The 24,118-nt window shown below is 44.3% G+C and overlaps 2 protein-coding genes across 5 annotated transcripts in view; one reads left to right on the forward strand and one right to left on the reverse strand.

Moving 5' to 3' along the window:
- The window catches only part of LOC141102683 (caveolin-1-like), a 10,682-nt gene extending 6,828 nt beyond the window's left edge, over positions 1–3,854 (forward strand). The window contains exon 2 of the mRNA XM_073591596.1: positions 2,633–3,854. Coding sequence (XP_073447697.1) covers positions 2,633–2,971 — 339 coding nt within the window. The 3' untranslated portion in view covers positions 2,972–3,854. The remainder of the gene's footprint in view (positions 1–2,632) is intronic.
- A 3,844-nt stretch (positions 3,855–7,698) lies between these two features.
- Positions 7,699–24,118, reverse strand: part of CACNA2D2 (calcium voltage-gated channel auxiliary subunit alpha2delta 2) — a 339,422-nt gene continuing 323,002 nt past the window's right edge. For 2 of the 4 annotated variants that reach the window (XM_073591600.1, XM_073591598.1), the window contains 9 exons: positions 23,698–23,748; positions 21,606–21,677; positions 21,355–21,507; positions 19,242–19,294; positions 18,277–18,332; positions 14,968–15,091; positions 14,765–14,874; positions 13,447–13,529; positions 7,699–12,112 (listed from right to left, as the gene is read on the reverse strand). In XM_073591600.1, the coding sequence (XP_073447701.1) occupies positions 11,984–12,112; positions 13,447–13,529; positions 14,765–14,874; positions 14,968–15,091; positions 18,277–18,332; positions 19,242–19,294; positions 21,355–21,507; positions 21,606–21,677; positions 23,698–23,748 (831 nt within the window). In that variant the 3' untranslated portion in view covers positions 7,699–11,983. The remainder of the gene's footprint in view (positions 12,113–13,446; positions 13,530–14,764; positions 14,875–14,967; positions 15,092–18,276; positions 18,333–19,241; positions 19,295–21,354; positions 21,508–21,605; positions 21,678–23,697; positions 23,749–24,118) is intronic. The other 2 variants (XM_073591599.1, XM_073591601.1) reach the window with 2 other exon arrangements.

Below are 24,118 nucleotides of genomic sequence, written 5' to 3' on the forward strand. Positions count from 1 at the left end.
CGGTTCTAGCATCTGTGCCTCCATCCTGTCCTCAGTTCCTTTCTCAGTCATACATGTAAAACACACGTCTGTTTAGAACCCTGATATCTTACCGAAGCTCCCAAAAGGGCAGTTAAAAAAAAATGTTAAAAAAAATTATAAAAATCTAAAAAAAAAAAAAAATGTAAAAAAACTAATAAAAATCTAAGAAAATGTAAAAAATAATCATCTTAAAAAAAAAAAGTAAAAGAAAAGTAAAAAAATATATAAAAAAAATAATCTAAAATCTAAAAGAAGTAAAATAAATACAAATCTGCAAAAAAATGTAAATAAAAAAAAATTATAAAAAAAAATTAAAAATGAAGGACTTTGCACTCTGTAATTTTTGCCATAGTTGCGAAGCCTAGCATCACAGCCATCACATGTGTGCGCCCCTTGCCACTGTCTCAGTTGCTCTGTGTTTGAGCTTTGGGGTGCACACTCTAATGCAATAGGCTGTGTACACCTATGCTCCAGGTGTATTTCAGAGTTTAGGAGGGTGGTAAAACCATGGCTCATTTGCCTGTTTTTACCACCCCCTCCCCATCCCCACACTGCCCAGGTGAAAGAGGCCTTAGGTATGTCTCTTGTCACCTCACTGGGCTTCCATTGCAATTTCATGGAGTCTCAGTCATCCTGCTACATTATTGGGAAGGCGTAATGTCAACCTAAGTCCAGTCAGACTAGCACATTATGTCATTAGCTCTCAGGGGAACTTCTTTTTTTTACTACCACTTTTATCTGTACTGCCATAGGTGTACGCAGACTATTGCATTAGGGTGTGCACCCTAAAGCTCAAACACGGAGCAATGGAGACAGTGGTAAGGGGTGTACACATGTCATGGCTGTGATCCTATGCTTCACAAATATGGCAAAAATTAGTGCTAAGCACATGCGAACAAGTCCTTCATTTTTTTTTATAATTTTTTTTTCAGATTTTTATAAAAAATTTTTAGGTTTTATTTATTAATTAAAAAAAAAAAAAAATATATATATATATATATTTTTTACATAGCTCAAGCAAACATTTTTTTATTACTTTTCTACAATTTTATTATAACTTTTTTCAATTTTTTTTTGGAACCCTGTTGATGGGTTTGGGTGAAACATCTGATGTCTCACTTCTGAGAAATGGAAGGAGGAATGGGGACATAAATTCCTCAGTCCCTTTCTCTGCAGCCTCAGCTGCACTGGGCAGTGAATGAAGGGGAAGTGCTCTGTGCTGAGCGGCTTCCGCTTTATACTGAAACTGATGAATGAACACAGTGAGTGTTCGATACCGATCATTTAATGGGGGAGATTTACTAAAGCTGGTGCACCCAGAATCTGGTGCAGCGGTGCATGGGAGCCAATCAGCTTCTAATTTCTGCTCCATCAATTAGGCTTTGGCAATAACACCTGGAAGCTGATTGGTTTCTATGCAGAGCTGCACCAGATTTTTCACTCTCCAGTTTTTAATAAATCAACCCCAATGTGTTCATTCAGAAAAGGAAGGGACCAGGTAAACAACATATTTACTGGCCCCTTCCCCCGCTCTCTATCTTGAAAAACGGCAACAGCCGGTGGGAGAGGAGAGGAGGGAAGTAGGCAACACTGCAGGGGAATGGGGTGGGCTACACAGGGTGCAGTCTGCACCTCACAGAGTGATTAGGGTGTGCCAGGCACACCCCATGCGCATGCCTATGTGTACTGCTATATGTTGCCAATTCCCCACTTCTCCCCTCCCAATGCAAACACTTTCTGTCTTGTGGTTGGTGTCACCAGCAGTGGCAGCCCGTCCATTAGGGGTGCAGGGGCGCCACCCCCCTTATCCATATGCCCGGCCCCTAATCTACCTGTTGGGCACCGGACGCATAGAATTCAATGTTTTTTTTTTTTTTTGAAGCACATGATTACAGCCTGAGGCTGTAATTGGCTGCAAAAAAGGGTGGGATCAGGGCTCAGAGCACTGCGCCCTGAGCCCACCTAGTTGTGTGACAATAGCAAATGATTATTTGCTATCATCTTTCTGATTCTCCTCCCGGCCAATCAGAAAGCCGGTCCTGAGACCCAATTGGCCAGGGAGTCTTAGGGCTCCCGGCCAACCGCGTCTCAGGACCCACTTGCTGTTCGGCTGGGAGGAGAAGCCCCGGCTCTTCCCGGATCCTCCTGGAGCGAGGAGCAGCAGTCCTCCGTGTCGTCTTCCTCCTCACGGTAAGCCCGCTAAACCCCTGCCTTCCCGTCCCTCTCCTGGGGGGGGGGGGGGTGGTGGTGCGAGTGAGGGGGGTAGGTTTGTTTGCCGCCCCCCCCAAAAAAAATATTGAGCACCAGTCGCCACTGGTCACCAGGGCAGGAAGTGATGACAGATCTTCCTAATGGGGACACAGACAGCAATAAGGGCTTGACAGAAGTGCTAACTCTTCCCCATTTCATTCAGAACTGAAGACAAGTTTCACATTATAATCTTCAAACAGAGACATTCAGGTCCACTTAGGAAATAGACGGCACATCCTCACTATCACATCATGAGCTGGTTCATCATAACGATATCCACCAATAACTGAAATATGATTGGTCTGACACCATTCTGGGTATTAACCTGATTTATCCCAAATTTCAAATGTTCATCCAACAGGTCCTCTTTGAAGATGCCTTCGGAGAGCCGGAAGGGTCGCACAGTATCGAGGGCGTCTGGGGAGCGTCCTTCAAGACGTACCGTGGGGTGAAGAGCTGCTGTTACATCCTGCTGTCCCTGCTGTGCGGTTGCCCGCTGGCCTTCTGCTGGGCTTTGCAGTTCGCCTGGCTCCAGTGCTGCCACATCTGGTGCATCGGGCCCTGCCTACGCCTGTGGAACATGAATTTGACCTGCATGAAGTTGTTCTGGGGCTCCTGCGTCCACTGTATGTGCGACCCGTGCTACGAGGCCTACGGCTTGTGCCTGAGCTTCATCCGGGTCCAGATGAAGAACGGATAAAGATGGCGCCCCCTTATCGCTCAGTGCCACAGACCACACAGATTCTGACCTACGCTGGCATCCGCTAACCGCCGACCTGGAGGCAGCCATATTGTCTCCTGGCAGAGAAACCCAAATTCACCTTCTAAGGACAAACAAACATGATGGACCACTCCACCCACCTTCACCACACCAGCTGCGGCATTGGCTAGTAACCTCAGAGAGGCATTGGGCACCATCCATTAAGATCCATTAAGGTGCTAAATGGTGCCAAAGGCATGCTAAAATGGCCCCTCAAACATTATGGTAGGTCATCTTAGCATCCCTTAAGCACTATTGCAGGGCCATCGAGTGCCTCGCTGCTGGTCAATACACAAGTAATGCTGCTATGAGAATCTAGGACTAAATGAATGGTCCCTTTAAGGGTGGAGCGAGACCAAAGGGGTGATATGTTAAACCATGGGTGCTCAAGCCGTGGCCCTCCAGCTGTTGCGGAACTCCCAAGAAGTCCCTCAGAAGTCCCAAGAGGCATTGCAAGCTGCTAACAGTTACAAGCATGACTCCCAAAGGCAGCGGCATGATGGGACTTGAAGTTCCGCAAAAGCTGGAGGGCCAACGGGTTGAGCAGCCATGGTTTACCATATCACCCCCTTGGTCTCTCTACACACCCTCCATCCATTTAGTCCTAGATGAATCCAGATCCTTCATAAAGAGTTAAAAGATAAAGACAGGATTCAGGTATTCATGTTGTTGCTCACCGTGAGGACCTTCCATCTCCTGTATATGGTGGTGGGCTGGCAGCTCCTGCAATGTATTTTCCATTTTTAGTCTTAAAGATATCTTCCCCACACCAGCAGTAAATCTGAACTGTAACCACTTGTCATGGAGCAGAGAACATCCGTCCATACTGCAGATAACAATAATAAATGGGTTCCTGGTGTGTAATGCATCTCTTTGCTCCTTGTATTGTAATTCATATATATATGTTTTATTAATATTAAAATTCCTCTTTAATTGAATGGCTATTGGCAATAAATTGTCTTTTCCCATCAACCTCTCCAGCGTCATTCTGTGTGAATGTTCAGTTTCTGCATTATGTGGGTTGTCGGACCAGAACTCAGTGCATGTGGACAAATAATCAATTACTACCTAAAGCTATACTAATAGTCCGGCTTCAATAGACAAAGTAATAGAAATCCTTTCCTGAGGCTAATGCTGCTCCTAGGCTCCCTTCAGTGCTGGCCACAGGGCTCAAGGTCTGGGCATTTGGTCACATGATCTCCACCAGAGACTGAAAGTGATCTGACAATCTGCAGCCTTTTCTACAAAGATACAATGTTGCAGTCTGATGACTGAGGAAATGCTTTCTCCTGCATGCTACAAAGTTACAATGTACAGTCTGATGACTGAGGGGCGGGAGACTGAGGAAATGCTTCCGCCTGCCTGCTACAAAGTTGCAATGTACAGTCTGATCACTGGAGGAGGGGAGACTGAGGAAATGCTTCTGTCTGCCTTCTACAAAGTTGCAATGTACAGTCTGATCACTGGAGGAGGGGAGACAGAGGAAATGCTTCCTCCTCCTTCTACAAAGTAACAATGTACAGTCTGATGACTGAGGAGCGGGAGACTGAGGAAATGCTTCGTCCTGCCTGCTACAAAGTTACAATGTGCAGCCTGATCACTGGGGGAGGGGAGACTGAGGAAATGCTTCGTCCTGCCTGCTACAAAGTTACAATGTGCAGCCTGATCACTGGGGGAGGGGAGACTGAGGAAATGCCTGGTCCTGCCTGCTACAAAGTTGCAATGTACAGTCTGATCACTGGAGGAGGGGTGACTGAGGAAATGCTTCGTCCTGCCTGCTACAAAGTAACAATGTGCAGCCTGATCACTGGGGGAGGGGAAACTGAGGAAATGCCTGGTCCTGCCTGCTACAAAGTTACAATGTACAGCTTGATCACTGGGGTAGGGGAGAAATGTTTCCTCCTGCCTGCAGTAGAGGGATAACATTGTCACAGCTTAGGCAAAGTCAATGACTGGAGCTCAAGGACAGCTTTTCAATGATAAAAGGTGGCACTTTTCTGAACATTGATACTGTTGTTGTCAGGTGCCATTGATAGGTGGTCCTCCTGTATGGGGCCCCAACAGTTCAGCAGGGTCCCCAGGGGCAGAGAGGGGATTCTTTAAATACCTTTGGATGCATGCACAGTAATCCCCACAAGATACAAGTTTCCCGAGCTCCATCAGTTGAGTCGCAGGGGAAAGAGAGGGGACCATTTACTAATTTATCAGGAGCACAGGGAGTAATCTTCCTTGCTCCAGCTCCCAACAATTCAGGTCCCGTTCACACCTGAGCGTACTGGAATTGCAGCAAAACACGGGGCCTTTGTGGTGCCATTATTTCTTAATGGTGCGATTTTTCCACGATTGTCATACGACAATCCGTGTCGCTCAGGTGTGAAGTGAATGGGGCCTCAAGCTGAATTTCAGGAATTCAGCAACTTTGCAAACAGTGCAGGCGCACATTGAGTTAAGTCTAATTAGGTGCATGTCACCTGCAGTACTTATCTCTATTACTTATATGGTTGATTGCACTCCTGCAGGATACATTCCTGGCTGTGAGAGCAGAGAAGCACACACAGCAGCTATACCCTTCCTGCTCCTTTTTTTGCCCATTCACAGAAGCCTTTGTATTTTGTGAATGGGTTCACATAATACAAAGGCTTCTGTGAATGGGCAGAAGGAGGGGAGGGGCGGGCATAGGAGTTTCAGCAACTATGTGCTTCCAGATTAATTCACTGGGTCGTGTTTGGTGGTGGTGCTGCCTGCTGAATGCAACATGCTGTTTAATTCAAGGGGCTAATATATATTTTGGGAGACCTTAGGAAGAATCATTTAGCTGTTTATTTTTTATTAAGGAAGCTGGCAATGAAATTTTATTTGCTGGCAATTTAAACTGTTTATTTATTTTTTTCTTTGTAAATGTCACTTTTGCTGTAGCACATACTTCAGCAAGAAGGGTAAAAAAATTGCGTTGAGTCCCCCTAATCGCTAAATTGCATACCAGATGTTTTGAGCCTGGTAAAGATTTTATGTATTTCCCTCACAGAAAATCCAGGCATGCAGCCTGGCTGGCTAGGAAAGGAGGGCGACAAGTGGGTACCCCCCTCTCCTTAACTATAGCAGGCCGCAAGCCAGGGGGTCCCCTCTGGCAAAGCACCTTGACCCCATATTGATAAGGACAAGGGCCACTTGTCCATAACTCTGGCCTGTTGGTTGTGGGCAGGGGCTTATCAGCATCAGTGCTCACTGCTAGGGATGCGATGGGTGCCCGCAGGTGCAGGCCACATGCCAAGGGCTCCTCTGGCAAAATACCTTGACTTCATGTTGATGAGGACAAGGGCCTCTTCTTCACAGCCCTGGCTCAGAGGCTGTAGGGGTCTGTGGGCAGAGGCTTATCTGAATGTGTGCTGGTTGTTAGGAATGTGCTGGGTGCCAGTGGGTGCAGGCTGCATGCCAGGGGGTCTCCTCTTGCAAAGCACCTTGACCCCATGTTGATAAGGACAAAGACCTCTTCTCCACAGACAAGGCCCGGTGGCTGTGGGAGTCTGAGGGCAGAGGGTTATCGGAATTAGTGCTGGTTAAGGTTGTGGTGAGTGCCAGCAGGTGTAGGCCGCATGCCAGTGGGTCTCCTCTGGGAAAGCACCTTGACCTCATGTTGATAAGAACAAGGGCATCTTCTCCATAACCCTGGCCCGGTGGTTGTGGGGGTCTGTGGGCAGGGGCTTAATGGAATCTGTCTAGGGATATGGTGGGTGCCAGCAGGTGCATGCATGCCATGGGGTCTCCTCTGGCAAAGCACCTTGAACCCATGTTAATAAGGACAAGAGCTTCTACTCCACAACCCTGGCCCGATGGTTGGGGTAGTCTGTGGGTAGAGGCTTATTGGAATCTGTGCTGGTTGCTAGGAATGTGATGGGTGCCAGCAGATGCAGGCCACATGCCAGGGAGTCTCCTCTGGCAAAGCATCTTGACCTCCTGTTGATAAGAACAAGGGCCTCTTCTCCACAACCCTGGCCCGGTGGTTGTGGGGGTATGTGGGCAGGGGTTTATCGGAATGTGTGGTGGTTGCTAAGGATGGAGTGGGTGCCAGCATTGAAAATATTGTTTCTCTATATGGGGCAATACTTCAATAGCCAAAGTTGATTTGACCCTAGGCTCATCCCTATCCAAGGGGATAGGTGGAAGGGAGCCCTAACACACAGGCAAAATGGGGCCCTTTCTAATATGGCTCTGATTGGTGTTTATTGTGACAGTTCAAGGATTTACAAATGTAGATCTATAAAGTTCAATGGTGTGTATGAAATGATGCGTTTGTGAGCAGTAGCGCCCCCTTGTGCTTGTGGGATCATTGTTGGTGACCTTCGATCTGTAGAGTCAATTCAGAGACGCAGTCAGGAAGCAGACTGAGATGAAGTGAAAATATGCACATTATTTATTAACTGATTCTTTGTAATAAACCATTTGAAAATATTTTACAAGTAAATCACACACGCACAATATCTTACAAACTTTCTGTCACTTGTTGAACTTTTCTGTACAAATAAATAAGTAAATAAATAAACTTTTGCTCCAGTTAACGGAAAAAAGCCACTAACTTATGGAGAGAAATTTCAGCAGCGATGACCCTCGAGCCTCCAAGAGATATTTATATATATATTTATATATATTTATATGTATTTATATCTTAGTTGTTTTTTTAAATCTTTTTTTTTCTTTTTTTTTTTTCCCGGAATGGAGGATCTGACTAAAACGAGTGCGTACAGACGACTGCGCACACACAATCCCACCCCTCGTAGCACAGTCACATTCCCCAAACAAGGCCCAAAAAACACACACGCAAAAAGCTACGAGCAAAAATGACCATCAAAAGGGGGGTTTGTTTATGGTTCCAAATTCCCCGACCGCACCCTCCCCCATCCCCGAGCTCCAGCAGAGGGCATCCTCTGGGGTGGGGTCACTTGGCGAAGTGTTCGTGTGATATGGTAAGTGTCTGAAGCGCCAGTGGAGGTGGTTGAGATGGAGAGTAAACGAGACGTGACCTTCAGAAAGTTCCAGATGGTGAACCAGCATAAGGCAGGAAGAGAGAGGATAGGAACGCAACAAAAAGCATAGCAGAGGGATAGCAAAAGTTGGGCAAGAGGGCAATTGGCCAGTGACAGTGATAAGACAATTATATAGGTTCTCGTATGGCACCAAAATATATAGAGCCATATATAAAGCCTCTCTCTCTGGAGAGGAACCAGTCCTGAAATACCTGATGGTGGTTGATGTCAATGGTATATACACAATAGGCTATAATGGCCAAAAGTATGTGGACCCCCTCACAAATCAGAATCTTGGTGTTTCCATTGAATGGTTCTCCTAATACTACATAATACAAAGACATTGTAGACAATTGTGCTCTTCCAGCCTTGTGGAAACACTTTGGTGATACCCTTGTTCCAGCATGACTGTGCTCCTGTATACAAAGCCAACTCCATAAACACATGGTGTGACCAGTTTGGTGTGGAGGAACTTGAGTGTCCTGCACAGAGCCATGACCTCATCTAGTGGACACCTTTGGGATGAACTGGTATGAGCCAGGTCTTCTCAACCCACATCTCCATAAAGACATGGTTTGACCAGCTTGATGTATCTGGTGTCCTGCACAGAGCCCTAACCCCAACCCTACTGAACACCTTTGGGATGAATTGGAATGCTGATGGTGAGCCAGGTCTTTTTTTTTTTTTTTTTTTTGGTGCCCAATGTGAGGCCTGATGTGTGAACCAGGTCTTCTCATTCAACATCATTACCTGACCTCACAAATGGGCACAAATTCCCACAGACACCCTCCAAAATCGTGTGGAAACCTTTCCAGAAGAATGGGGTATGATATAGAAGGGGGTAACTCCACACTGATGACTGATGATGAAAGGAGGGGGGGCAACTACACATTAAAGGCCCTTGTTTTGGATGTGGATGACCTAAAAGCTAATAGAGGTGTGATGGTCAGTTGTCCACAAACGGTTGGCCATATAGTGTGCTTAAAATACTCTTTACTTATTACTTTTGACAACATTTTGGTGCCGTGACCCGGGTTAAGTGATAACCATAAGATTTGTGACATATCACGACAACCATCCATCATTTGCCCTCTTGCCCCCACCTTGGCAGGCCTCCACTCTAAATAAAACACAAAGACGAAGGTCCGAAACCTGGGTCATATTACTGTTCAAACATATATTTGCTTTATCTCTGATTGCACTTATAAGGAGCGGTACAGTAAATCACGTGAGCTCTGGAGGAGGGTTATACTTCTGCTGGTAAAAGCTGACTGGACTACCTGGGCCCACTGGTAGTTGGGGTCAGGTGCTGGAACTTCAGGTCCCGCAATCACTAGAGGGCCAGTGTCATGCCAACTGCAGAGATCAGGTTTTTCCAGGAGTTACAAGGATAGAACACGTAAAGGAGGACAGGGATGGGCATCTGGAGGCTCTTACAGCTATATTTATTACTTACAGTATCTTTGTTCACCTTGGCAAAGGCATAAGCAGCAGAAGAAGCTGCCTGCATCTTCCTTGATGATCACTGCCTACATGTTGTGCTAAAAGTTTAGGGTAACTGATAAGTAGGAAGTGTGCATTAGACGTTGGGCAACCCTACTGCGTGTGCTTGACGAATCGGCTGTGCTTGTATAATGATTCTGTGGTCTCAGAGCCGCAAAGGAAGTGCAGGAGAGCTATACCGAGACGGGGTATAGCTGCTTCATTCGCTCAGTGTGATGCTGATTGTATGAAGAATATGCAGTCTTAGGAGACGCGGTTGTGCTGATATTTTTTGTATACATTGTGTCCATATTTTGTGGCACTGGTGGGAGCCTAGATACTTGTGTCTTCCACAATCGGAGGCGGTATTTCCATTAAAGGACAACTCCACCCAACAATGATTTCAGTTTTGTGCTGTTGCTGAAAAACGTATTGAATCGTGTGCCGCCTTCTACATTGTGCTCAGCTGCCACGGCTAATAGAAAGGCAATCGATGATGTCAGCCGTCCCCTAATGGATTTTCCAGCATGCAGATTAAAGAAATCTAGAAGAAGGCCCTTCATTATGATTTCATGGGAAAAGCAGAGACACAAACTACTGCAAGGAAATCTGAACATTGTGGGAGGGGCAGAGACACAAACTCCTGCAGGAAATCTGCCCACTGTGGGAGGGGGTGCGATACAAAATACTGGATAGAAATGTCACCTTTTTGGGGGGGGGGGGGGGCAGAGAGACTTTAGGGAAATCTCACCATTGTAGAAGGGGCAAAGACACAAACTCCTGTGGGGAAACCTTATTACTGTGGGAGGGGCAAGGATAAAAATCCCACCATTGTGGGAGGGGCAGAGACAGACTACTGCAGGAAACCTCACCATTGTGGGAGGAGCAGAGACACAAATCTCATCATTGCCGGAAGGGGAAGAGACACAAACTATTGGGGGAAATCTCAGTTGTGGGAGGGGCAGAGACACAGACTACTGAAGGAAACCTCACCATTGTGGGAGGAGCAGAGACACAACCTATTGGGGCAAATCTCACCATTGTGGGAAGGGCAGGGACATAAACTACTGGAAGAAATCTCACCATTGTGGGAGGGGCAGAGAGACCAACTACTGCAGGAAATCTCACCATTGTGAGAGGGGCAGAGACACAAACTATTGGAGGACATTTCATCATTGTGGGAGGGGCGGAGACACAAACTCCTGAAGGGAAACATTATCAATGTGGGAGAGGCAGAGACAAAAACTATTGGGGGAAATTTCATCATAGTGGGAGGGGCAGAGACACAAACTATTGCAGGGAAACCTCACCATTGTGGGAGGGGCAGAGACACAAACTACTGCAAGAAAATCTCACCATTTTCGGCAGGATGGAGACACTATCTACTGCGGGAAGATCTCTCCATTTTGAGCGTGGCAGAGACACAAACTTTTGCCACTGGAGTCACTGACAAATTTAAGATGCTGTTGGCTAATTTAATCCATCGTTGCCCAACATGAACTGAAATATCAGATTTGGGCTGAGTTGGCCTTCAAAGAAAATGTAACATTGCACAGAAGTAAAGACATCCCAAGCCTGTTTCTTTGGTACAATACTGTACGGTCCTATGATGTGACAGGGTTGTGCTTGAGGTTATGAAGCCCGAACAGAAAGAATAACATCAATTATCTAACACAGCTGCTTTTGGCACTCACGTTGCAGCAGAAGTGCAATCCCCTAGAGCCTAGCAAAGGATCCTGGGTAAAGCAATTCTGCAGCCAAAGACATGATAACATCTCCAGTCCATGAAAGTGTGTACAGGATGCTCAACATAGACTTCTTGCATGAAGAACTTGGCATACCCAATGCGGAAACCTAATGTTTCTCACTTATTGAATTTTCTGTCACCGCCCCCCTCCTCCTAGTGACTTTGGCCCCATGTGTGATCCAACGGGGAGATGGACTTCCACTCGGTCTGACGATGATATGAAGAAGCCATGATGACTTGATGGTGGATGTACAGAATGCCGTTGCGATGTTAACTCTGATCCTTAGCATGTTTTTACTGGAGCTATACAGAAATATGGAGGCCAAGGTCAGAACATCACAGTGACGTGGTGACATCATCTCAGAGACCAGATGTGAAGACAGAAACGGGAAACCGACGAGACGGATGGACAAGAAACAAGAGATCCTAGAAAGTGGCCACGATGGACATGGCAGGAAGTTCTTGCCGACGAGTTAAGTGCTGCTACAAAGCCGTGATGTGGTTCTCCCGGTTGCCTTGGAAAAACTCCTGATGACGCTAAAAAGGTCTCCTGGTTGTCACAGTAAGATCATCCATAACAAGTGGTGGTTGTCGTGGTAACTCAGCCCAAATGCGCTGGAGTGGCACTCGCCTGGTTGTCATGGTAACCACGTCACTAATCAAGAAGTGGCCTCAGGAAGGAGGGAGGAAGCAGGGACGGGTCTAGAGCCCCCTACCAGTGGTGGATGACGTTGAGGCGGAAACCAGGCACAGGAGTAGCGACTGTAGAAAGGCCAGCAAGAGCCAAGACGGTCGGAACATGGAGCCTCTGCCGCAGTCTGATGTATCCTCCTAGATAGGAGAGAAAGAGGGAGAGTTATCTGTCCCTTGGGAGAACTAGGTGAGATATTAGGATAAATGTAAGATATGAGCGCTAATAAGAGTATACAAGAGAGCCTATGTCAGTGGGATCCAATGAGGGATGGAAGAATTGGCCAGCATTATGGTAAGTAGCTTGCTTTATAGCTCAGTGTACCAAACCTATTGCCTTGGACCCATCATTTAGGTCATTGGTCTCTAAACTGCGGGTCAGAGGCCAAATGTGGCCCTTTGTATACCTTTATCCAACCCTTAGGGCACTATTCCTCTTACTGATACCTGGCACTATTCCTTTCCATAACACCAACTATGGGGCACTATTCCTTCCACCGATACCAATGATGGGGCACTATTTCACCCACAGACACCAATGATGAGGCACTATTCCCCCTCACTGATACCAATGATGGGGCACTATTCCTCCCACTGACACCAATGATGAGGCACTATTCCTCCCACTGATACCAATGATGGGACACGATTCCTCCCACTGACACCAATGATGGGACACGATTCCTCCCACTGACACCAATGATGGGGCCCTATTTCTCCCACTGATACCAATGATGGGGAACTATACCCCCCCCCCACTGATACAATGATAGGGCACTATTCCTCCCACTGACACCAATGATGGGGCCATATTCCCCCCCACTGATACCTATGATGGGGCACTATTCCTTCCACTAACACCAACTGTGGGGCACTAATACTCCCCCCAGTACCAAAGATAGGATATTGTTTACTCACACTAATGCCAGGATATTTTCTACTCCCACTGGCTATGGTCGCCTCCCCTGAAGTCTGAAGCACAGTAAACTGGCCCTTTGTTTTGAAAGTTTGGAGACCCCTGGTTTAGGCATACAGTTGTCTCACCTTAACTTCATATCAATCAATCAATCAATCAATCAACTACCCTTGTTCACTGGACCAATGCCAAGGCACTTATCATGTGTTCCTTTCTAAGGGGAAGACCAGTGTTCAGGAAAAGTCACAAATTGCCACCTTCACCTGAGCGTCAGCCCCCCAAAGCAATGGCATTGGGTAGCTGTGGAAACACCACTGTTTCTGGAGATTTGTAATTTCTTTAAAACTGTGACTGAAATTATAGAATGGAAAAAAGTAATGCTTTAAAATGCATACCATAGGTCTGGTAGATTACACAAAGTAAGGCAGGGTGATCTAACGGGTGGCCCAAGGCCACATACCACCTTTCATTCCCTGAGAGGTTCTTTGCAATGACCCTTCTAAACATGCAGGGCTGCTATGGAAGCTTCAGAAGGCATTAAAACAAATGCACCATTTACCATCTGGTTGTAGTCGAAGCAGACGTGAGGACCTTTCCGGTATCGAGGCGTTTCCACCAGCTCGCACTGCTCTGGACCTTCCGCTGAGAGAGGAAGTTAAGGGACAACAACAGTTAATTGGTATAAACCAAGATGGGCTGAGCTTTACTGCTGAACTTTAGTTCCAGCCAAGGAACTAGAGTCGTGCACAAAGCCTTGACCTCAACCCCTAAGAAGACCTTTGAGATGAGTGGGAATTGTGAGCCAGGTCTTTTTTTGGCGCTCAACATGAGGCCTAATGTGTGAGCCGGGTCTTCCCATGCAACATCAGTACCTGACCTCAGTTGTGGAGAGCACGACTAATAGTTGACCTGCGGACAGATTCTCCCACCTGAGCTGTGGATCTCTGCAGCTCCTCCAGAGTTACCATGGGTATGAGCACTGTTGGGATATAGCACATACATTTTAAAAGCCAGACACAATCTGCATTGTTTCCGGTGAGCGTCACTCAAGACCATACACCAGTGCTTCAGCATTGGTCAAGTGACCAATCACTAGAGAAGCATTGCAACCAAATCAAAATTTCCTCACAAATGGGAAAAATTTTCAATAGACACTCCAAAATCTTGTGGAATTCCTTCCCAGAAGAGAAAAGGATGTTATAGACCCAAAGGGGGACGAGGTGAGGGCAAATCTATATTAATGTCCATGTTTTTGGGATGGGATGTCCAACAAATTTATATAAAATTGAAAAAAAAAAAGTCTGAAGACTTGCAAAGCTGAAAACTACCTCCTGTAAAGACCACTGAAGTGCACAACTTTTTTTTATCATCCCTATTGGACCCTCTGAGCTTCAGGCAACCACCCCTTCTGTGCCATGGGCCTTCATCTGCCGTTGGCACCATCCTAAAGGATTAGATCCTTCTAGTTATAAACAAGGCCAAGGATAAATCCAAGGAAAAAAACAAGCTCAACTTATCTAACTCACTGTTAGATCCTTCTAGTACTAGACCTCAAATTGTAGCTCAGATGTTGTAGGCAACTGAGAACGCACAGGAACACAACATGGGCAAGCAGTGCATTTGGGTCAAAGTACTTGTGTTGGGCTATAGTGCATCGATTTTAAAATCCAGACACAATCTGCACTGTTTCCAGTGAGTGTCACCCGAGACCGCTCTTCATCTGCTTCATCGCTCATCTAACCCTGGCCCCACCTCAAACCATGATTTGGCTTGTAGCCTTCACTCCTACCCCAACCTCCGGCTTATTTTTTTTGGCTGCACTATTAATCTGCCTGCTTCGACCTTGACCCCAATTCGCACACTGAACCAAAGGATACAACGCGTCTCTGCTTGATCCAGCTTCATGATATCACACTGGCTGCACATCAGCTTCTCCGCCACCACAAACAGCAGATTGGTGTTGGACAGTCGCTGGGCATGGTAGTATCTATTCAAAGGAGAGACAAGAGGACAGGTTGATTAGCAGGGATGTACAGACGCCCCCTATAGATGGCACATAGCACAGTCCAATCTGACCCACCGGGAGCAGGGCCCGCAGTCAATGACAGCCGAGTACGTGGAGTTGATGTTGCTGAAGTAATACTGCGTCTGCTTCATGATACAGCTGGCCTCCCGTGGCTCCATACCTTCTGCCATGATGTCGTCTACGGGGTGATGCAAAATTAAGTCATTTATTATGAGGTCAGAAAGAATTTTCTTTAATGCTTTACAAGGGTTTCCTTCCTTCCTCTGGATCAACGTCAGGTTTAGATACGGCTGTTTACAGTGCCTTGAAAAAGTATTCACACCCCTTGAAATTTTCCACATTTTGTCACGTTACAACCAAAAATGTAAATGTATTTTATTGGGATTTTATGTGATAGACCAACACAAAGTGGCACATAATTATGAAGTGGAAGGAAAATGATAAATGTTTTTCAGAATTGTTTACAAATAAATATGTGAAAAGTGTGGGGGGCATTTGTATAGCGCCCCCCGGAGGCAATACTTTGTAGAACCCACTTTCACTGCAATCACAGCTGCAAGTCTTTTTGGGGATGTCTCTACCAGCTTTGCCCATCTAGAAAGGGACAATTTTGCCTATTTTTTGCAAAATATCTCAAGCTCTGTCAGATTGGATGGAGAGCGTCTGTGAACAGCAATTTTCAAGTCTTGCCACAGATTCTCAATGTGATTTAGGTCTGGACTGTGACTGGGCCATTCTAACACATGAATATGTTTTGATCTAAACCATTCCATTGTAGCTCTGGCTGGATGTTTCGGGTCGTTGTCCTACTGGAAGGTGAACCTCCGCCCCAGTCTCAAGTCTTTTGCAGACTCTAATGCCGCGTACACACAATTGGACTTTTCAGCATCAAAGGTCCAACGGTCTTTCCGACAGACTTTCGACGGAGTTACGACGGACTTTCGAACGACCGGACTTGGCCACACACGAAACACGACTAAAGTCCGTTCGTTTGAAGCCAATAGCTGCCCTTGCCTCCTTTTTTGTCCGTCGGACTAGCATACAGACGAACAGAAGAAGAATGGGCAAAAATGTCCCTCTCTAGATGTACAAAGCTGGTAGAGACATCCCCAAAAAGACTTGTAGCGAAAGGGGGTTCTACAAAGTATTGACTCTGGGTGGCGCCATACAAATGTACCTCCCACACTTTTCACGTATTTATTTGTAAAAAAATTAGAAACCCATTAATCATTTCCTTCCACTTCACAATTATGTGCCACTTTGTGTTGGTCCATCACATAAAATCCCAATAAAATACATTTACATTTTTGGTTGTAACATGACAAAATGTGGGAAATTTCAAGGGGTATGAATACTTTTTCAAGGCACCGTATAAGGAATTAGTTGTAGACATTAGGTGAGCTACACACACACACACACAGAAAATCCTGAAGTACACAGGGCGGGTGTGGAGTGTCATTCTGCCCTGCTGTCAATCCTCCTCTCACACTTGCTGGCAAATCCCAGCTGTCAAAAGGACAGCCGGAGGTAGCTTTGTGAATTACAGATGCTGTGTAAGCTGCTGCTGTCAGAAAAGGGACATCATGTTTATAAAGATTGTTCAGAGGAGAATTAGAGATACAACGTTACATTGTTTATGAACATAATTAAGACAGGAGATAGAGAGATGCAAATTCATATTGTTTCTAAAGATTGACAGATGGGAGATAGAGATACAAACTAACATTGTTCATACTGGAAATAGAGAGAAACAAAGCAACATTGTTTGTAAACATTGTTCATACTGGAAAGAAAGAGAAACAAAGTAACATTGTTTATAAACATTGTTCATACTGCAAATAGAGAGAAACAAAGTAACATTGTTTATAAATATTGTTCAGAAGGGAGATGGAGAAATACAAAGTACTACTTTTGGATAAACTTTGTTTTATTCATCTGAAAAGGGATGTCCTTCTATCAGTATATCTAAAGCAACCTGACATTTTTTTTTTCAATATAAAACATGTTCCTATTTAACCCCTTATTAACCCATAATTGAACCTAATTATCCCTAATCACCTCCATCTTCCCCATAACTATTATTTTCTCTGCTGATTGTTTTTCTGTTAGAAATTTTCTGATCATTAATATTTAAACTTTGTCATTTTTATTTGTTTTTCGGCTCCATTCACACCTATGTGACTTTCATGCCACTTGAGGGTCAGACTTCAATGTTGACCCTCAAAAGTCGCATGAAAGTCGTACCCGTCAAAGCCAACGCCGCATCCAAGTCGCACCCATCAAAAGTTGCATCAAAGCTGCACTTCAAAAATTGGCGCAACTTTGGAGTCATACAATTGTGAATAGAGCCTAATGCCGTGTACACACGGTCGCACATTTCGACAACAAAATCCATGTTTTTTTTTTCCCGACGGACGTTGGCTCAAACTCGTCTTGCATACACACGGGTCACACAAATCTTGTCGGAAATTCCGATCGCCAAGAACGCGGTGACGTACAACGCGTACGACGAGCCGAGAAAAAAAAATGAAGTTCAACGGCCAGTGCGGCTGCTTCTCCTTGATTCTGAGCATGCGTGGAACTTTGTGCGTCGGAATTGCGTACACACGATCGGAATTTACGACAACGGATTTTGTTGTCGGAAAATGTGAGATCCAGCTCCCAAATTTTGTGTGTCGGAAATTCCGACGGAAAATGTCCGATGGAGCCTACACACGCGGTCGAAATTTCTGACAACAAGCTCCCATCAAACATTTCCCGTTGGAAAATCCGACCGTGTGTACGCGGCATTAGTGTGGTATATAAAAAAGAAATAAAAAATGAAAAAACAAAATATTTTATTTAGTTGCTAAATAACTTTCTGCTTTGTAGAATCATCATTTTAGTATTATTTTTATCAGGACAAATTATAGATTGAAAATGATATATTTTTAACTTGGCTTCTGATGACTAAACGAAATGTAAGCATTGCTCTGGTCCATGAGGAGGTGGGGGGGGGGGGTACAGGTGGGATGGGGGGGGGTACGGGGGGGGAATACAGGGGGGAGGTGGGGGGGGGGAGTACAGGGGGGAGGTGGGGGGGGGGGGAGTACGGGGGGGAATACAGGGGGGAGGTGGGGGGGGATTGTACAGGGGGGAGGTGGGGGGGGGGGAGTACGGGGGGGAGTACAGGGGGGAGGTGGGGGGGAGTACATGGGGGAGGGGGGATGAAGGGGTTAATAAAGCTCTGCTTCTACCTGGACATCATATCACATGTTGGCTACTGACAATCAAGTTTAATAAAAGAAAATATAGAAAATATAGAAAAGGAAGATCTGTATAGAAGACAGATGGATGCTGCGACCTCAGACAGACGTCACTCACCCGCCTGCATCCAAGTGCTGTACGTCAGGCTGTAGATGAGAGACTGAAATACGGACCTGGGAATTTGATAGATCAATAAATCCGGATTATACATTGTCACACAAACCATTATAGATGTAACTGCAAACTGCACTGTACAGGGAAATAAAGTATAAATACCGCGCTAAGAAAAAAAACTAAATCAGCAAAAAAGCAGCAACAATAAACCATCTAATACCTAATGGTGCTAATAAATGTCAATGTAAGAAAAGTAGCGCTACATTAAATATTTCTTATGTAAGAAATAGTGTGAACCAATGCCATACTGTACAGGGAACACAGCATAATAATTATCATCATCCCATCCGCTTTGAGCAAGTCCATTCACTTTTCATGTATTTAATGTATGTGTACACCCATTTACTAAAATCTCCTATAAGCCCCCAATATATGATCGTCTTTTCCAAAGTTGTTTTTAATCCTAATAAATCTGCAGCTTTCTTAAACACAATCTTGGTGATCCCGCCGTTAATACTTGTTCAGGCGCTTCCTGTTATTGGGGTCTCCCAATTGCTCTCCGGCATTGTCAATCCTGTCACATGCTCCCCCTGGTGGAGACTAAAAGCCATTGTGATACCATTGTCACTTCCAGAAGTCCCCACCCCCCCTGTGCTGAGTTCCCGGGTCTGTACACCCGCTGTGCCCATTATGAGGGGTTCCCACCATCCCTGTGCTGAGTTCCCGGGTCTGTACACCTGCTGTGCCCATTATGAGGGGTTTCCAAAATCCCTGCTGGATTTTATTTTCTCTGAATTAAGGAGAATGTAGCGGGAGGAGTGAGACCTCAAGCTAGAGAGGAACACAGCCTAGAACCTCGATAGGGAAGATTTCACTGCTTGAGGAGAGGAGATGTATGAAGCCAGCAGACGACTCCAAATATACCTTTTTACTTAGCTGATCTTTTATAGAGAAGACATAAAACTCACCATGCGGCTGCTGATGATAACCAGGCCAGATTCAGGATGTCGGCGATTGTTGGCTAAGAGAGAAGACAAAATGGTCAATAATAAAAACAAAAAAAAACAGGGAGTCTTTGAGGGGGAATTTGATGTAAAGGGTGAATGTGATGGGGACTCTGATGGGGACTTTGATGTAAGGGGGTATTCTGAGGTACGGGGAAGTGAGGTATGGCGATCCAGCTGACACTTTTTGTTTCCATGTAACAATCAGTATTTTTTGCTAGAAAATTACTCAGAACCCCCCCAAACATGATATCATTTTTTGAACACAATTTTTTGGGTGGGAAAAAAGTACACTTTTATGAATTTTAATGCAAAAACAACCCCTTTTTTGTAAAAATATAAAAAAAAGATGATGTTACGCCAAGTAGATACAAAACATGTCACCCTTTAAAAATGCGCGCCCGTGCAACGGCGACTAACAACATAAATGTTACTATCCATAGGCAACGATTTAAAAGGTCACCACTTTAGATGCACAGAGGAGATCTTGTGCTAGAATTACTGCTCATGATCTGACATTTGCAGCGATACCTCACATGTCTGGAACGATCGCTGTTTGCATGCGTTTGAGACTGACGTGTGTGCACGCCATTGCACGTGAGCACGGTGGGGGAAGGAGGCACTTTAATTTTTTTTATTATGAATTTTTCTTTTTATTATGATTTCTTTTTCATGTTGAATATTATTTTTTTTTTACTATTATTATGAACTTTTTTTATTATGATTTTTTCTTTTTTTTATGATTATTTTTTTTCATGATGATTTTTTTTTTTATTATTAATTTTTTTAATTATGATTTTTTGCTTTTTATTATGATTATTTTTTCATGAAGAATTTTTATTATGATTTTTTTTCTTTTTATTATGTTTTTTTTTTTCAAATTTCCAAATGATGAATTTTTTTTTATTATGATTTTTTTTTTTTCCAACAAATTTGTTAATTCGGAAATATTCTAATTAACGAAAACCTGTTTAACAAATTTTTCAGAATATTCGTAAATTCAAAAATTCGTAAATTCATAAATTCATGAATTTGTAAATTCGAAATATGTAATTTCTAAATTTGGAAATTCGAAAATCTGAAAAAACTAACTTACCTTTTAATTTAATAGTTAATAATAGTTATTTGGCCGTTTCTAAATTAGAAAATCCAAAAATAAGAAAGAAAATCCGATAATTCTAAAGAATAACTAACTAATAAAAACGTACTATTAAATTTATAGGTATTGAAACTACCTTTCAAATTTGTCTGTTAGTGAACGTAACGAATACAAATTCATCAGAAGTTACGAATTATTCGAAATAACAAATGCCACATCTAAACGAATGGAACATAACAAATTAATAATAATAAATAACAATAATAATAAAAACGTCTTATTATCATTATTATTATTTGTAATTCATTTGTTCTGTTCCATTTCTTTAGATGCGGCATTTGTTATTTTGAATAATCTGTAACTTCTGATAAATTGGTATTCGTTACGTTCACTAACAGACAAATTTGAAAGGAAATTTCAATACCTCAAAATTTAAAAGCTAGTTATTCTTTCGAATTATCAGATTTTCTTTCTTATTTTCGGATTTTCTAATTTTCAAATTTACGAATTTATGAATTTTTGAATTTTTGAATTTACGAATTGCGATCATAACAAATGACCCGAAACACCAAAAAAAAACAAACCAAAAAAAAGGAATGAAACGAAAATGAACACATTTTTCAGCAGTTCACATGTCTACCGCATGGTGGCTCGGGTCTCCCGATGGCACAGGAAAGCCCGAGCGAGCTACAGAAGGCGGCAAGAGGGGGAGGGGGGGGGGGGCATCCCCTCCCACTGCTCGTAAAAGAAATCCAGATGCTAGTTAGCCACTAGGATTTCTTTTACAAGGGAGCCGACCACCGGCTCCAATAAACGGTACCAGGATGATGCCTACCGCTGTAGACATCATCCTGGTATAACCACCCGAAGGCCAGTGACGTATGGTATATATATGTAGCTGTCCATCCTCTCAACACATCATGGAAAGATAACTTCGAACATGCTGTCATCACTTCACATGCCGTGCAATGCACCTACCACAAAGATCCCCCGGGGGGCAGCACCTTTGTTGCTCTCCGTTTTGGGGGCGCAGAGTGACTGGTAGTCGTAGGACTCCTTCCTCAAAAAGAAGGAACTGTTGTAGAGAGCAGACATGAGATTGGGATCCACCTCGCTGAAGAACTTCCCCACCTGATGAAAAGAGACATTTGTCACCGTAGGAAACATTGTAATCTTTGGAAAGTCTTTGGACAATGTCAGGAAATCGAGGAGAGTCAGAAAATACTGACCTGGGACCAATGGTCTTGCTGGTTGGACATGACGAGGAATCCGCCATCGTCAATCAGGACACATAGTAGATCCTGCAGAGAGGAAATGTAGGAGACATCTTTGGCATTAAACACATTGAGATAGCGTTGCCACCTTTTCTTCAAGCCAAAACACGAACACTTTAACGGCCTGGGACATCTTTGGATGCCCCAAGGAGAGAAGTAGCCGCAGCTAACGTTGGGTGTGGGCAAATTGCTCTTGCCGACATCATCGCCCTGCCCCCCCAGTGATGCCAAACCAGCCCTCAGACAGCTGCCCGCAACTACCGGACGACAACAGATTTGTGTGTGACTATCTTGGTTACTTGGGGAGCCACAGCCTGGTCTGACTAATGTGTCCGGGGTTTCAGCCTGCCTGAAACCTGGACACGTGATTCAAAAAATGGACTGTCCGGGTGAATCCCGGACAGGTGGCAACTCTACACTGAGATGGAAGTAGGAGGAGATAGAGATACTATTTCAGAGTGACCAGACTGCATATAGAAGGACTTTGACCTCGAACTATTCCATATTTCTGGTGCAAACAGCAACAGATTGTATGGCCAGCTTCTATACAGCCTTTCTGCAACATTTTGGTGCCGTGACCTGGACTAAATAATCAGTAGGAATACTTGTGACAGACCACAACAGCCGTCCATCATTTATCCCCCACCCTGCCAAGCCTCTGTTCCAAGTGCAACGCAAAGGCAGAGATTTCCCAAAAACCGGGTCATACCACCTTCCAAACATCAATATGTTTTATCTGTTATCAGGAGCGACACAATTTGAGCTGAAGATGGAAAAACCTGCAACAATTTTGTCAAAAGTGACCAGATTTTTTCTGCAGGGCTTGATTGGGACAATTTCTATCCCAAGAAAAAAAACAGGTATATAGGCGCTACAACCCTCCCACATAACAGCTCCGCCCGGTGCTCAGACCTCGAATCTGCCGAAACCTCCAACATACCGGAATAAGGAAAGGGATAATAGGCACTCAGAATGGCATCCAAAGAATAGTATTTTTTTATTGCAAAAAAACATTTACAATGCTGCAAAAACATCCAAAGCGTTTCAGGCATCAGCCCTTAATTATGGCAATGACTAAGTGTCAGGGCTGGGCTCAGCCCTTCCTTATCTGAGCTGGCCGCTCAGCTGTCGGCTAATTGCCAGCTCCTATCTCTCCACAGTTACTCAGCTGTTGATGATATCCTGCTCGTCAGTCCTGCCTACTTAAGCCGTCCAGTCCAGAGGAGCTCTGCCTTCGCCTTGGTCAACATCACAGAAACTATCTCCTGCGATCCTGTTCAAGACTTGCTTTGCTGACATCCCTTCTGGCTCCAGATTCTGCTTGCTGTTCCACTACATTAATCCCTGACTTCTGGCTTGGCTGACTATCCGTTCTGGTTACTGAACTTTGGCTATGTTTTGACTACATACATAGGATGTCATCTCCTGAGTGATTACCAGCCCTTTCCCAATTTCGATCCCATCCCTTTACAGTTGATAAAATTCACCATTTTATATCTTTGATTGTTTTGCAATTTCGATGGAAAAATGCAATCGAACGTGTGATCGCTATATCCGATTGCCCCTTGTTTGGCCATTAGTAATGCTTCCACTCAGTGTCATCGGTTCTACACAATGTCGTGTGTTTGTGGAGAACATTTTTGTATTATCTACCATTGTTATATCTATACATTGTACAGCACCACAGGATAGGACGGTGCTATACTGTATAAACTGATAGGATAAGATGAACTCCAGGCACATATAGAAAACACAAATGACCACTGTGTTTTGAAAACCATTTATCATTTTCCTTCCACTTCACAATTATGTACCACTTTGTGTTGGTCTATCACATAAAATCCCAATAAAATACATTTACGTTTTTGGTTGTAACATGACAACATGTGGAAAATTTCAAGGGGTGTGAATACTTTTTCAAGACACTGTGTGAGTCAATAATGTTAATATTAAATTTGACACATTCGGTTCCTCTATAAGAAGACTTCGGAGAAGAAATAACATCTACTTATGATGTCATACACAGAGACACGCGGACTGCACTCACCTCGTTGTTGATGTCGCAGTCCATCTCGCAGCTGGCCGCGGGACTGCACTGCTGCGGAGAACAAAAGATGTTAGGAATCCTGACAAGGGAATTAAACTGATCATGAGAAGAAAGAATAATGCGAACCAAAAACAGCACCATACAGTAGGCATAAGACCGAAAGGTGCCACCTAGAGAACATAGTTAGATTCAGGCACCTGCCTTCCTCTGATCTCATGGAACAGCATAGGCAACGAATGACTTTACTGATACAATGAAGCCGGCTACTCAGCAACGTCCATTAGAACAATTCTTTATTGGCTACATAGCAGGATAAAGCAGTACCATGATAACGTATTTCAGCAGAAGCTTTACTCATAGCTATGAGTAGGGCATCAGCCGAAACGCGTTAGCATGTTACTGCTTCACCTGCTATATAGCC

This window comes from Aquarana catesbeiana, linkage group LG07, assembly GCF_042186555.1.
Source record: "Aquarana catesbeiana isolate 2022-GZ linkage group LG07, ASM4218655v1, whole genome shotgun sequence".
Taxonomy (NCBI): domain Eukaryota; kingdom Metazoa; phylum Chordata; class Amphibia; order Anura; family Ranidae; genus Aquarana; species Aquarana catesbeiana.